At 41.5% G+C, this 15,602-nt stretch overlaps 2 protein-coding genes across 5 annotated transcripts in view; both read left to right on the forward strand.

Annotated features, from left to right (window-relative positions):
* The window catches only part of hnf4a (hepatocyte nuclear factor 4, alpha), a 36,821-nt gene extending 28,746 nt beyond the window's left edge, over window positions 1-8,075 (forward strand). For all 3 annotated transcript variants that reach the window (XM_019865073.1, XM_019865072.1, XM_019865071.1), the window contains exons 4-10: window positions 141-247; window positions 339-494; window positions 2,073-2,160; window positions 2,294-2,446; window positions 3,338-3,574; window positions 4,530-4,652; window positions 7,220-8,075. In XM_019865073.1, the coding sequence (XP_019720632.1) occupies window positions 141-247; window positions 339-494; window positions 2,073-2,160; window positions 2,294-2,446; window positions 3,338-3,574; window positions 4,530-4,652; window positions 7,220-7,362 (1,007 nt within the window). In that variant the 3' untranslated portion in view covers window positions 7,363-8,075. The remainder of the gene's footprint in view (window positions 1-140; window positions 248-338; window positions 495-2,072; window positions 2,161-2,293; window positions 2,447-3,337; window positions 3,575-4,529; window positions 4,653-7,219) is intronic.
* A 1,667-nt stretch (window positions 8,076-9,742) lies between these two features.
* On the forward strand, window positions 9,743-15,372 carry ttpal (tocopherol (alpha) transfer protein-like). Of its 2 annotated transcripts, none has more exons than XM_019865210.1 (7): window positions 9,743-9,832; window positions 9,936-10,037; window positions 10,138-10,346; window positions 10,685-10,928; window positions 11,503-11,696; window positions 12,144-12,254; window positions 14,113-15,372. In XM_019865210.1, exons 3-7 carry the CDS (start codon window positions 10,155-10,157, stop codon window positions 14,389-14,391), a joined length of 1,020 nt encoding a protein of 339 aa, XP_019720769.1. In that variant the 5' UTR covers window positions 9,743-9,832; window positions 9,936-10,037; window positions 10,138-10,154; the 3' UTR covers window positions 14,392-15,372. The 2 variants fall into 2 exon arrangements, with proteins under 2 accessions (XP_019720769.1, XP_019720771.1); XM_019865212.1 differs by having other exon boundaries at window positions 9,936-10,018.
* The last annotated feature ends 230 nt before the right edge of the window (window positions 15,373-15,602 follow it).

The following is a 15,602-nucleotide window of genomic DNA, read 5'->3' on the forward strand; positions in this document are numbered from 1 at the left end:
GGTTCTTTTTATCACCGCTGCATTAGAATGTAGATTGTAAATGTAGATCAGTGCGTCTTATGGCGTTTCCGCCAGCAGAGAAGGCCTAACTGTTTCATGGCGCCTTTCAGCACGTATGTGATGCATATGAATGTGTGTAGCTGTGCAGAACGAAAGAGACCGAATCAGCACCAGAAGATCCAGCTACGAAGACAGCAGTTTACCCTCCATCAATGCACTCATCCAAGCAGACGTGCTGTCAAGACAGGTAAAGGCCTTCTTCTACAACGCCCCCCCACCCCCACCATCAATGACCATGAATGTCCTATAACATGCTGGCTTGACCCCGACCCGTTCAGATCAGCTCCCCCGCGCCCATCCTGAACGGCGACATCCGCACCAAAAAGATTGCCACCATCACGGATGTTTGCGAGTCCATGAAACAGCAGCTGCTGGTGCTGGTGGAGTGGGCCAAGTACATCCCGGCCTTCTGTGACCTGCCCCTGGATGACCAGGTAAGACTCAGACACAGTGTACATAGTTGTATAGACACTCTGGTCACTCATCAACCAGCCCTACTGCAGGGACAACATCCATCTACAAGACACACGTCCACCCAAATAAGTTCTCTCCAAACATGCACTGAAAGAAATCAGGCTAAATGATTAAAACCTGCAACGAGGAGGTGGAGGGTTTTCTCATCATCCGGAAGCGCACACGCTCCGTGCAGAGTGGTTAATGTATTTGAATCCTCAGTTACAATATGATGAGCCGGTTTGAAAGTTCTATCCCTCCTTGGGGAAAAAGTTCGGAATCATTAACAGTGTGATCACCAGCTCTTGGTCACTCATTTGCTGATGTTGTATTTGGAAGGGATTTGTTTTCTTCGCAGCCTCCAACGGACAGATCTACAGACCGCCAAAAATGACATGGGAAATTTTGTATTTGATTAATTGTAGCCACAATATATACACGACATGCACACACGATACTAATGTGTGGCCCCAAATTCGGTATAATATGTGCACAAAATATAAATGAATGATATCGTTATTCCAGGGCTGCTGCCTAATGCCTGGATCAGACTAATATACAAATTTGGTCTCTCATGATGGCACTCTCTTGGGCTAGTGTCATCAAATCTCGGTCTGAACATTATCACCGTATGTTCCGATCATTGGGCTAATCTTGTCAAATCAAGGTGCGGGGGAAAAGGAAAAACATGTCAACACTGCTGGATGTCACCGCTACTATAGTGGCAACAACAACCATGTTGACAACGCCGACCTGAACAATCGTTTGCGACAGCAAATTGTGCCAAAAGTGGGGCTACAATGTTGTACCCTGATAACAAATCAAACACACTGTCTCTCGAAACGGTGCTTCCGAAAGGCTAGTCTCCTAACCTTAATGGCACATTTCCTTAACCTATGAGGAAACGGTCAGCAAGTCTTGAAATGGTGTTTCGATTTGAACATGGGAAAAGGCTCACCGTTAAAATAAAAAGGACTTTTCCGAACTGACGTCATTACGAGACGGCCAGTTTTCCTGAAAGAAGTCTCCAGTGTTGAACTGTGGTAAACTTCGGTGTTGGCCTGTTGCTTTTAATATTGCTGCCGTAAAGGATTATGGGTAACATCTTTTCATGAAGGCTGGTTAGGAATAATCTATACCCAAGGTGGTTTAAATGTTGCATCGCGGCACCTTTCTGAAGCATTATTACAATTCAAACCACCTTTCCACCAAGTACTTCCTGTTCATCTTGCGTCTATATTAAATGAACATTCCCACACAAAAACCAGAATCCGAAGACCTGTAGAGGACATTGCATATTGTAGTTTATAGGTATCCGACATTTGCTTACCCTGACATCCAATTTATTAACGGGACTAATACTGAGCCAACAAATTGGTATTTTATGCAACTATCATACTTACCTAATTTCTGTCCACAATTAGCATTTTGTGCACACGTTATCTAGATTTCATCCGCAATTGCATTTCATTCTTTTCCCCTATGTCATGTCTGGGGCTCCATATCAAACAATATATATATTTTTTAAACATTAATTCAAAATAACATCATTATTTCAGGTGGCATTGCTTCGAGCTCATGCCGGAGAACATTTGTTGCTCGGTGCTGCAAAGAGGTCCATGCTCTACAAAGATATCCTCCTATTAGGTAAAACCAGCACCTCAATGACATACATTTTCTCTGTTATGCTTCTTGTTAGAGAGTCCAGTGGTGTGATCAAAATGATCTCACGTGACTCTTGCAGTTGTGGTGGTCATAGTAAGAGTTGAGTGTGTTGCAGGAAATGATCACATCATTCCCAGGAACTGTCCAGAGCTGGAGGTGGGCCGGGTTGCCGTGAGGATCCTGGATGAGCTGGTGCTTCCCTTCCAGGAGCTTCAAATAGATGATAACGAATATGCCTGCTTAAAGGCCATTGTTTTCTTTGATCCAGGTACTATTGAGCTTTGCAGTCATTCATGTTTGCAAACACTCATCGCTACGGTACTTCAAATGTCAGAAAGCGAGAGAAGCATCATGGCAAGTGTGCTTGCATTTAAACGTCCATTTCACTGTCAAAAGAGCATTCGGCAGAGGAACAGAAAAGTCAGTTCATTAACCAATCCTTCAGTGATCATGTTCAGAACTTCAGAGGTGTGTTTATAAATGAATGATACAAGTTTGAAGATAATTGTTGAAAACGTGCCGAGTCAAAGAACTGTGCTGTACACTATTGTGGAGATTTAGCCTTACACCATTTCAGTTTCCTTGATTTTCTTGAGAATGGCAAAAACGGGGCCCAGTGAGGCATTTGGCCCCGCCACGAGAACCAACAGCCCTGCCAGCCTTCCACTCCACAGCTACCTTCCCACACAAGAATTTGAGCCCCTTCCTTCACATCAGCGGGTATCCAGCGCAATTAGGAGCTGCAGTTTGCTAGCCAGTTATGCATACATTCATACACCCTAAAAACGCACCTTCTCTGCAGATAGACCGCTGGCATAGGCGTTTTAGAGTGCCACGTTGTCGGCTGCGAGTGGATGTACGTCACCCATAGAAATGCAGAAGACTTTAAGTCCAATGTTGGTGTTTTTGAGGCGTGTTTTGTTAATATCGGACCAATGAATGCGATGTCATTCTTTTCCAAATGTCAGTGTGATAGTTATCGGTCCGATAGCATGCATCTCTTCATGGAAGGCTTTGTTTACCATAAGAATGCTTGAATTTTTGCCATGTGACAGAAATATGTGATCACATTTTGAAAAAGTATACAGCTGTGCCAATAAGAAGACTGTTTAGTTGTGACAAATTCCCTGGTAAATACATGGCTTGTGTTTGCCCACAGATGCAAAAGGTCTGAGTGACCCTGGAAAGATCAAACGGATGCGATACCAAGTCCAGGTCAGCTTGGAGGACTACATCAACGACCGGCAATATGACTCCCGCGGACGTTTCGGGGAGCTGCTACTCTTGCTGCCGACCCTGCAGAGCATCACCTGGCAGATGATTGAACAAATCCAGTTCGTCAAACTGTTTGGCATGGCCAAGATTGACAATCTTCTCCAGGAAATGCTTCTCGGAGGTGAGTTAATAGTGGTTGAAGTGTACTTTACTCTGATCTGGTCGAATGGATCGAAATGAGTCAATATTTTGCATTTCATACAAAATCGGTGATCGACTCTAATGCCATAATTCATGCTATCTTTGACGTCAATGATCGCATCAGCGAAATAAGACATTTTCGCAGACAAACTCATTCATGCGGGGGGTTTTTTTGTGGTGCATGTGAACTTGAAAGCTAATCTATTTTTAGCCTTGTCTCGTATCACCAGAGCGGAATAGCATTCATGTAGATTTTCTTTTTGACAGGTTAAAAGTCTGAAAACCATTTTATTTACATAAAAAGAACTAGCTACAATCTGTGTGTTAATGATATAAATTTAACATCTCTTTAATTAAAATAGCTTTCTTCACTCAGCGTAAGTTACATGAACCTCTAGTCAGACACATTCAGGCAATCACAGATGCAAACAGCAGGCAGACGTGTTTGAACAAACACGGAAATAGCTGCATTGTTGACAGATGCACAAAACCTTTACTTAGCCAGAATACGAGATACATGGGGCTCCTCTTTCGTGAGTCAGATGTTTGGTCTCGTCTGACCAGAAAATGGCCTCTTGGTGCAACGGCCACGTAAAATACACTTCACTGTGGACATTAACACTTGTTGGTAAAACTTGGTACTGTACTTCCTAGTTTGCTCCAGAACATCCAAACCAATTGGTTTTCATTTCACAGTTTGGGTTTCCTCGAGTTGTGTAAATCTACAATTCTCCTTATTAGATCTTCACTGAGTTGCTTGGACACATTTAAATTACGTTCCTGGCAGTCATGGCAGCCTTTTTTCAAGCCACCGTGGACAGAACAGGCCTGGCGTAATACTGAAAGTTGTGTTCTACTATTCATTGAGTTGACATGTTTAGGAGCATTCTATCGCAAATGGTGCCATTTACGATGTGTGCGCTTTTGTCTTGCAGGCTCTGCCAATGAAGCGCCTCATGCACCTCATTCTCTTCATCCACACTTGGTTCAAGAGCACCTCAGCAGCAACGTCATCGTGGCCAGCAACATGCCAACGCCCATCCATAATGGACAAATTTGTATGTACCCCAAAAACTAACTCACTAAATAAATAAATAACAGTGGCAACAAGATTTCCTCAAAATTACAGTGTTTCAAAATGGCAAATTTGGTTGGATGGACCCCTTCTGCCTGAGTACAATGCAGCAAGAATTTAAAAAAATCAGATGATGGGTTCTGGAGAAATTGAGTTTTATTTAAATTTTTTTTTTTTTTTTTTTAAGTTGCCGTTTTGGAGAATGTTTTTGTGTGATATCGGCAATACAAAATTGATCAAAAAAAGGCCTTTGATTGAAACAATCTACAACTTGATTGTTCCTCAACATATCTTTTTGAACATTTTATGTCCATTGCTACTAAGGGAAGCCCTTCTCCATAGCTTCTGTGAAAAATATCTCCCATTAAGCCCGTGCAGGCAGTTAAAAAAAATCAGATGATGGGTTTTGGAGAAATTGAGTTTTATTTAAATTTTTTTTTTTTTTTTTTTTAAGTTGCCGTTTTGGAGAATGTTTTTGTGTGATATCGGCAATACAAAATTGATCAAAAAAAGGCCTTTGATTGAAACAATCTACAACTTGATTGTTCCTCAACATATCTTTTTGAACATTTTATGTCCATTGCTACTAAGGGAAGCCCTTCTCCATAGCTTCTGTGAAAAATATCTCCCATTAAGCCCGTGCAGGCAGAAATTTCTGAGGGGTCTCCAAGCTGATGGGTCAAAATTACGATGATGTTTCAAACGGTGCCACTCACATAACTTGACACAAACAGCACAAATGGAATAATTATTTGAGAGGAGACTAGTGTGGACAGTGGAAGATGTGTACATTGGTCATCAATTGTGGGGTTTTTTTCTGTTCCATGACAAATCACGGAACAAAAGACAATTTTAACCAAGCAGATTTTGATTTTAATGAAACTTGGTGTATTCTTGATAGTGATTAGACAACACGAAATCCGCCCCGCCGAATTTGGAAATTTTCTGCAAAAAAGGACGTGGCTGCCTTTCTTAGAACCCTGATATCTCAAGAACTTGTGGCCCAATCGTCACAAAACAGATATTTGTGCAAAGGGAGTTCAACAAGTATTCCAAATATGCATTTAGAAGATTGGTACATATTTAACAACTTGACCTTTTGACCTATAATCTGACCCTGAAATTGACCTTGTGGATCATGTGACCTAAACAACATTTTCATCTCACGTGTTCTCTAAATCATATACAAGTTTCAGAAATTGATTTTGTTTTGTTTATTAACAATAAGGAGTTAAATTATCCATATCCTCAGACTTTAAATGAATATTCAACTTTCAATGAATATTCAATAAATATCTTGTCACATGAGGAGCAGAATTTAGACCCAGAAGAAGATAGGACACGGAAGTAGAAAAGTAAAAGTCTTTATATACAAAAATACAAAGTAACAACAGAAAGCCGGGCTGGATGCAGAACACAAAAATACTCAGTAACGGAGCAGCATTGGATGCAGAGGTATGGAAGAAAGCTTGCCGGGTCCATAGGCGGAGTTGCTCCTGGCTAGCTTGCACCCTGCCCAGTAGCTTGCACGCTTCCTTTCCGCTGTCTGTCTCTCGCAGGGTATTTTGATGAGAAAGTAGCATGGCGTGTGTCAAAGTGCCGCTTTACATTCGACCGTTTCATCGATGGTATTTTGTCATTGCAAATCAGGCACACCGCAGAACCTGTTCTCTCCACAAAGGCGAATCCGTCGGTCCATTCGTCTTGAGGTCTACCATAGTCCTAATCTTTTTTTCTTTTCGCCACCTTATTCGTTTAGGATTAGCTTTGAGCAAATGACCGAGCGGGCTGATTCAAAAGGGGGCGTTTACCTGTTTCCGCAGCAACGGCCAACGTAGGCCAGTATTATCCAATCAAAATTGTTCCTGGACCCAACTGCAGCCCTTAACAGGAAATGGGTAGTAAAAAAAGCAGTGGATGGATTAAACAAGCGAGAATATTTTGTTTTATCTGCGAGCCAGATGCAATCATCAAAGAGCCACATATGGCTTGCGAGCCATAGGTTCCTGACCCCTGCTGTAGAGGCATTTGAAGTGTTCATTCTGGGTTTTTTTTTTTTTGTTTTTTGAAAATTCCACAAGGATGGCAGTCAGTTGTTACGTTGTGAATTTGAGCTAATAAGATAGTTTGACAGTTCTCTGACAGCTGGATTTCGATTGACCTAAATGTGCTGCAGTTGAATGCATTCCAAGTTTTTCCCTCCCAACTCCCTGTGCAGCCTCGTCATGTTTTTAGCTAAAAGGGCTTGGCAGAATAATCCTTTAAATTCTTCATGCAAACTAATCTGGCTTACTTTGTCAAAGAAAACTTCTGTTATTCTTTCTTAACATGTTTAATGCGCTGAGAAATTTCACAAAAGTGCTTGTTCTTGATCTGAAAATAGCATTGTCTTGAGACATGTTCTACCGTGTAGGGAGTAATTATATAAAATAATACATTCGAAATAAATTTTATAAATTGTATAATACTGTTTATAATTTTATGCTGTGAGTCCTCTCTTCTTCGTTCTCTTTCTAACTGGCTCCTGTTGCTTTGTGTTCTGCTCTGCAGCCACTCCGGACACCCCGATACCGTCTCCGCCGACAGCGTCCAGCTCAGAACATTACAAAATAGCTCAAGGAGTCATAGCCACTGTCCCCAAGCAGCCAACCTCCATCCCTCAGCCGACCATTACCAAGCAAGAGGCCATCTAATGACCCTTATTTGAATGGTTGGGTCTTTTTTTTCTTCTACTTTTCCAAATAAACAGCTTTGAAGCTGTCCAGTTAACAGAAACATAAAGTAGCGAAATGCCTTGAAAATAATGATTCTATTTTGAGTCTACAACTTAAACGACGGTTTAATACCAGAAAAAAAAGAATACAGTTGTTGGGTATGGTTGGCATTTCAAACTTTGTTTAGTTGTGTAAATACTTTCTCAATGACCAATGTGGCTTTCTTTTTGCATGTCCTCAGTGTGTGGCGGAAAAGCTCATGGTCGACATGGCAATGGGACCATGTCAGTATTTTATGAATGTTACAGGGCTTTGCATTCTGTTTTGTGTTTTTATATTTCAAGTTCTCCTGTGATTTAAAAAACATCTATGTCACAAAGGCATTTCATCCAACCTCAAGAAAAAAATTACGAGATTGCTTATCCCACTGGCCAGACTAAAACATGTGTTTGATTTACTGCAATGAAATGGTGTGTTCAAAACTACTTATTGATAAGTAGCCACACTGATTAGGTTTTCCGGTTTTATTATAAATGTGTATATTTTGTGTCAAACCCGACCCGCTCATGTAATGTTTGAAACGATAATAAAGCCAAGTGTGCATTGTAACCTGTACTGCCTTAAAAGCAAGCAAATGTTTGCCATACAATGTGAAGATGAACGAATAAATCAAGGTCTATTTTTACATTGCACAAGTTTGCAGTTGTATATACTTAAAACACAAGTGTTTACTATACAAACTGAATGAAGACATTAAGGACAGACTTTGAATAAGATTTATTTAAGCATGGTGCAATGTGGCAGGGCTGTGGGGTCACTGATAACATATTGCTTTGGACTGACAAACAGCCATAAAATTCATTGGACAAATGTAAAAATGAAGAGACGGAGGAGCGAGGTATCTACCACACACATTTTAGTGATTTAGTTGGCAACTCGGCATGTTCACTCTGGTCCAATATTACTACCACCCCAATAAGGAATATTGAAAATGCAAATAAATTGCCCATCCATAAATCTTTTATCCTTAATAAAGATAATTTCATTTATTGGTATGCATCCAGTGCAGTTGGCTGGCAACCAGTCAAGTGTGGACCCCACCTCTCGCCCATGGCGGCTGGAATAGGCTCCAGCTCACCCATGACTCTAATGAGAATGAGCACTTGAAAATGAATGAAGTGAAGAATAATACACAATAATTTATACACCATTCAGGTTGCAATTAGTCCAAAGTCCAAATCATATAGCGCAGGCGTCAGCAACCTTTTTTGAAAGTGAATGCGACTTCTTGCCTAGTGAGTGATACAAAGGGCGACCAGGTTAATTTACACTTGTGAAAAAACAAATTCTCTCAATAACATTTTTTCCCTCAGCCTTGGATAAAGGACAAGGGTTTGCTTACTAGTGAAATTTTGCCACCCTGAAGAACAGGCGAATCATCATGGTGAAAGGTCTACTCTTTAGTGAAAGTGCGGGTTTATTTATTTATTTTTTTTGCTCTTGTAAATGTAAACACGACTGCATTGTACCTGAACTCATCATCAACTGCTGTCTGTGATGACTGTCTTGTAAGATTGTCCGCCGTCCATTTTCTGTGCCACTTTTCCTCATTAAGATGGTAGTTGTGCTGGAGCCTGTCCCGGATGATTCTTGGTGACAAAGGCAGTACAGTATACAGTACAACCTGGACTGGTCACGAGACAATCACAGGGCACATACAAAAACAAAAAAACATTGACTTCGGGACTGTCGTTTCCACAAAGCAACTATGCTGACAGTTACTTCTCAAGCTTGAAAATGCCTTTCAAAATGGTGGTATAAGTTCGTGGCTGCCACTTTAACTGTACGTCGCCATGGAAAAAAAAATGTTTATTCGGTTTCATGTTCATTTTAAATGCCAAGCTACGACAGAAGGTATACTTGTATGGACAAATATAATCACAACTTGAAAAGAAACCTTGTTGGTAGATGCGTGTATTTGTAGGGGTCAACACGTCTGCTCCAGAGCAAGGCAAATTCTGCCATCTGCAGTACGAACCTGCGAGCTGAAAAATTACCTCAGCCACACATTGTTTTCAAGAAAAAATATATATAAACGCCACGGTACACACGCATACGAACCGGCACTTAACACGGCAAAAAGACTCGTGCAATATAAGAAAATGCCCTAAAAGGTTTTTAAAAAGCGAAGGAAACATGTTTATATTTTTTCGTAGATCAAAATGTTGATCGTTATTGCAATGGAGAGGGTGTTTTTGTATCACTGGCGCTTAGAAAAAGTCTGCGTCAAATGCAGTAAAAAAAAAAAACATCGCTTCCGTCTCATGTGATGTACATTAGCCAATGTGAGCTCGTTATTTTCTACCCGGAAATGATTAACTGTGTAGCCGACAGCCAGGGTGTAATTACAGAGTCACTTTTGCGATCGTTATAGCGAATAACATTGAAGGTGAGTATTTCGATTCACGGATTACCAAACGAATCGCAATTTAAATCACAAAGTTCATCCGTTTTGTCTGACATGAGCTTTGCTGCATTGTCTTTATTTTCAGGGTCATGTTAAATCAAATTAGCCATGCAGTCGGTGACGAGTGATGCTTTCAACCAGCACCGACCCGTTCGACTTTGAATAAACGTGAGCAAGATCTTACGTGGTCTGTTTTTATTTGTTTATTTTTAAATTTTATGTATTTATTTTTACAAGAAGTGTTTGGAAAATACTGTGTGACCGTGTGGTGCTTCCCAATTTAACAGCTTCATCCAGTCAGTCCATGGCTGAGTCTGCCGCTCCACGGTCCAGTCCAGTCAGCCCGTTAGAACACAGCTGGTTTCCGAGCCCCCCACCACCAATTTACACCTGCACCCTGAGCCCCGAGCTGGTGGCCAAGGCACGGGAAGAGCTTCAAGAAAAACCAGAATGGCGTCTACGGGATGTTCAAGCCCTTCGAGATATGATACTAAAGGTCTTTTCTGCCTGTATTCAGTTCAGTTTTCAGTTTTTAAAAATGTATCCGGCACTGCTGTATTGAATTTGCCTGTTTGCCGGTGTACGCGGAGAAGACCGTACTTTTTGGGGTTTTCTGTGGTTCTCCATCTTCATCATGTGTCTAACAAACATGCATTCTAGCTTTATTGAAGATTCGAAATTGTCCTTAGGTATGTGTGGCGACAACTACTGGTGTATTTTCACAATTTGCTGCATGTCAAACGAATCGTGGTATATGGTGTATAGTGTTTACAAGCACACCCAGTTTTTTAGTGATTGCATTTGTTGTTTTTTTTTTCTGTATGGAATGTGCAGGAGCAGCCCAATCTCAGGACACGGCTGGACGACTCATTCCTCTTGCGCTTCCTGCGGGCCAGGAAGTTTGACTATGACCGAGCCTTACAGCTCTTGCTCAATTACCATGCTGGACGGAAGGCTTGGCCCGAGGTCTTCCTTGACTTGAAGCCGTCTACGGTGAAGCATGTGCTGGACTTGGGCTTTCTCACAGTCCTGCCTCGACCGGACCCAAACGGAAGGTACATCCTCTGTCTTCGGCCAGGTTGGTATCTGCCCTAAAGCGGCCCGCTTTAACTGCTTTGAAAACTTAAACAGGATCAATTAGCACAAATGTATTCATTTATCTTTGTCAACCACCATTGAGGAGGTCATGGGGATTTAAACATCCTGTACTTTCACTGGCCACACAACATGAGGGTATGTTTGGCCTTTGCAAAGATAATGATCGTCACGATACTATTTCATGATTAGAAACCCTTCTGTGCAGTGTCCACACCCTGCATATTGTAAATACAATAATAAGCACAATTTATCTTCTCTGCCTCCAGTCAAACTAACACAATGACATTTTAAGTGTATGTGAAATATGTACAATTGACCTATAATATTTCAAGAATCGATAGATTTGTTGTGACTGGAGTGGAACCTCGGTTTTCCTGATTAACCTGTTCCAAAAAGTCTGACCACCAAAATGGATGAAAACTGTTATAATATTTCCCATTAAAAAATCATGTAACTTCATATACTCACATGTTCTTCAGATATTAACAAATATTAACAAATAAAATACATTTGATAGAGAGTTTATACTATTTGTGTTGCGTCTCGTCGTATAGGAAAATGGAAAGCAAACGATTATCCGTTTGTTGACAATGTGAGGGCCATGTATTTGACGCTGGAGAAGCTGATCCAGCCAGAGGAGACGCAAGTCAATGGTATCGTTATCTTGGCCGATTATACCGGCGTTGGTATGTCTCAGGCTTCCAATCCGGGTCCTTTTCTTGCCAAAAAGGTCGTGAGCATTCTTCAGGTAAAAAAATGTTTTTTTTTAATACATACATCATGGTTGAAAATGTTAACATAAGACTTTTGTTTTTCATGAGCTTGATCTCAAAAATGACAACCTGTGCAATAATCATACTGTCAAGTCAGAATCACCAATATGCCCCACATGTGAGGTAAATGGATTATCTCGGCAAAGAAGAAGTGCTCACTAACATAGATTTGGACAGATTTGTGAACAATGTCTGAGTGAAATTTTGAGATTTTGTGAACATGGGGTAACGTCTTTGGTTTTTGAGGTCAGCTCATGGAAAATGGGAGTAGAAAAACGAAAGCGCTGCGTTTTCCTTTTTGTTGAGTGTTCATCAAGTCATTATTCACCTTTTTGTTCTAACATCAGTTGGCTACTTATATTTGCACACAAATCTGGATCGGCTGTGTTTGCTCTTAAAAGTGTTTCTTTTGTCATTTACAGGACGGCTTCCCAATCCGAATCAAGGCTGTCAACATTATTAACGAGCCTCGGATTTTCAAAGGCATCTTTGCTGTTATCAAGCCATTCCTGAAGGAGAAGATGGCAGAGAGGGTAGCTAGTCTCTTTCAAACCTCTCACTCCTACCAGACATTATAGGTTGGAACAAAGGACTATTTGGAGAAAGTACAAGCTGTAGTTTCTTAAAAAACAAAAACAACAACAACAAAAAACAAATCACATTCATTACCACTGTGCTTTGTGAACTCATCAGGTGTGCCACAGCAAATTATTAAAGGTTACCTAATTGGTCCAAAAATCATTTGCTTACAACAGGGGTGCCCATTACGTCGATCCTGATCGACCGGTAGATCTAGGACTGTCCCAATTAGGCCAAACAAAAAAGATAGTGTGTTTCCGGTAACATGAAATTTCAGCATAGGGTCGGTAGGTCGGACAAAGTTGTTTTGTGTTTTTTTTTTTAAATCTTTTTTTTTTTTCCCCTTAAAAAATTTAAACAAAATAACCGTAAAACATAAAACAAGCTGACTGTTTCAGAACTCAAAACCTGTTAGTATCGCTTTGGCACACGAGACACAACTTGCTGGTAACAAGTAGAATTATTTCAACAAACAGGCACAATTCTCATTTTAACACAGTCGCTACATAATGGTAACACAGTTTTGTAACGTTTGGTTGGGTCAGGATCAGTTTCTGCATCTCCATTTCCACAATTGCTGCAGATATCCATCCTCCACAATTTGGAACTGTAATATGGTATCTCAATTGGCACTGAACAGTTGATGGCAGTTGGCCGCCGCCATGTTTCAATGTTGTTGACAGACGACAGGGCAAACGACGCACGCGCTCAACGTGAATATCGTGAGAGTTTGCACCGATGTAAACAAACAACCCTCTACATTTTTGTGTAGGGTTGCAGGTAAATCTTTAACCTACGGTGGTGCGTGACTACGTCAGAGGAAGTTGTTCGCGCTCAGCAGTCTGCAATTGCAGCTTGTGATCAGAGCTGTTGCGCTATATCTTTGATCGTCATTATTCTCATTCAGAGTTTGCTTCGTGTACAATTCACCAAGGGTACGGGCAAAGAATAGGAATCTAGAGGGCTGAGGAAAGCTACGATAGCCAACAGGCTGCAAAAGTGCATCGCTTGCTTCCGTGTTTGGCTTCTCATCATGGCGCGCGTGTGCGTGTGTGTGTGTGTGTGTGTGTGTGTGTGTGTGTGTGTGTGTGTGTGTGTGTGTGTGTGTGTGTGTACGCGCGTGTGTGTGCGCGCGTGTGCGTGCGCGGTAAGGGGCGATCCCGGGAGGTTGGTTGAACGAAAAGTCGATCTTCGGTCCAAAAAGTTTGGGCACCCCTGGTTGACAACAAATAGTGTATTTTTGTTGGTCTCGCTGTCTCTGTGATATGACAGCCAAAGCAATGAAATGTTCTTCCACGAGATGGTAAAAGTCACAATGAACTTCTATGTTATTTCAATACACTGTACATCCATCCTGTTCTTCACTGACCCATATTGAGAGGTGATTACTTAATCCTTGAAATACTTCAACACATTGAAGCATCTAAAGACACAAGGTAGATGTAATTGAACACATATTTTTAGCAAAAAAAGAGCATATAACATGTATACCAGGGGTGCCCAATATGTCAATGTCGATTGAACAAAGGTAGCCTGGGTAGATAGCATGACACAAATGTACACAGACAGTCATGCGCACACGCACTTAAGGGCGCCTTCCTTGCAAGCTATGGAGATATCATTTGACTTAGAAACTAAACTTTAGGTATAAAAATGTGTGAAGGGTGCTGGACCAAGTAAAAAGAGAAAAATGTGCCATTTCCATACGGAATGGGAGGAGGAGTATTTTTCTACGATGTAATTTTCAAAGTGCGTTTGCGCCGCTCCAATTGTTTGTGATGACGAAATGGTGTTCTCTGTTTATTTGTACAGTACTTGCTCCACAGCTCAGACCTGCGCTCCCTCCACCGGAACATTCCGTGCTCGGTCCTGCCCGAGGAATACGGCGGCACGGCCGAACATCTGGACATGCGTGCGTGGTCGAGACTGCTGCTGGACTGTGAGGAGGACTTCATAGTGGAGTTTTGCCAGCCCGATCCACTGGAGGGCGCTGTGCCGCCTGAGTCAGCGCCGTTCCAAGGTGGCGATGATGGCTGCGAGCACGAAGATGTCTTTAGGGGTCTGCGCTCGCAACTTTATTCGTGTTACTGATGAACACCGGACATTCTCCCTTGCGGCGAGACGCCGATTAGTCGGGCAAGTTGCTAATATGACAGATTGTTTTTCTACTAACCATCCAGTTTGTGTATCTTCGCTAGGGTTACAGGTGAGCTGGACTCTATCCCAGCTGATTTGGGCATCACGAGCACTATTTGGAGTCAGATGGTCTGTGTTGTGTAGTTGGCACTCAGCGTATTTGGTCCATCACCAGCTGCAGGCGGCGTGTGGACGTGAGTGTGGCAAAAAATGCTTTCAGGATTTGTCTTATCTAATAGCAGGTTTTTTTTTTTTTCCTGGATGTTTTTCCAAGTCATAGCATGAACAGTTCTCAGTCTGTCTCAAGTCTCATACCCCCACAATGTAGCTTTAAAAAAAAAAAAAAAGTAGTGTAACGGATTTATTCAAGCGTCCCATCAGCTCCCCTAGAATATTGTTTCATCATAAAATACGAAAAGAACAGTTTAATTTAAAAATGAGCAAAGTATTTCCAAGCAATGAATGAAGTTGTTGGAATCACGTTGGTGTCAAATATAAACTGCTCTTATATTGCCTTAAAGCAATCGCAGCATACAGTTCTACAAACCAAAGCTATATTCATGTGGACTGTCTTTAAAAGGATTTTGTGTAGTGCAAGGCTCCCCAACCACCGGCCTGTGGGCCATTTGGTACCGGGAAATACATAGAGTGAGAGCAAAAGAGTGAGTGCGAGCATATATGTTACGTTGACCAGTATGCCTTTTTAATTTTTTTCCGCCCAAGGCCCTTGGTGATCAAATGGGCATATGCGGCGATTGAACGTTCAGTTGCGACTTGCCAAATGTTGTGAAGGAACAGTGCCATAATGCTGCATCTGCTTTTCCCAATGCTTTCTTATTGTTTACAGTGCAATTGCGTGGCTTTTATATTTTATGCATGTCTGATGCCGTCAATGATTGCATAGCAGAAAATAGCAGTAAAGTCAAATTTGAATGAGGCCTTCTTGTGTTTTTTTTTTTCTTAGTACAAATGTGTGAACAGGATATGAGTTGCCCACACTGGTCTCATTATTCACAATTCCAAGACAGTCGAACACATATTGTAACGGCAGATGTCGGTGTAAAGTCGAGGAAAGCTGACACTACAGTATAGAATGGCACCTTGAGATACAACTTGAATTTGTTCTGTGACCACACCCAAATTATAATCATCTTTGCCCAGTGTTA

This window comes from Hippocampus comes, unplaced genomic scaffold (assembly GCF_001891065.2).
Source record: "Hippocampus comes isolate QL1 unplaced genomic scaffold, H_comes_QL1_v1.1 scaffold124, whole genome shotgun sequence".
NCBI lineage: Eukaryota > Metazoa > Chordata > Actinopteri > Syngnathiformes > Syngnathidae > Hippocampus > Hippocampus comes.

What these genes read in the sequence shown, in the direction of transcription:
- ttpal (XM_019865210.1), top strand. Translation starts at nt 10,155, where the DNA reads ATGGCTGAGTCTGCCGCTCCACGGTCCAGTCCAGTCAGCCCGTTAGAA. An exon ending in TTCGAGATATGATACTAAAG is followed by an intron (nt 10,347 to 10,684) that starts GTCTTTTCTGCC and finishes TGGAATGTGCAG; the next exon opens with GAGCAGCCCAATCTCAGGAC. An exon ending in CATCCTCTGTCTTCGGCCAG is followed by an intron (nt 10,929 to 11,502) that starts GTTGGTATCTGC and finishes CTCGTCGTATAG; the next exon opens with GAAAATGGAAAGCAAACGAT.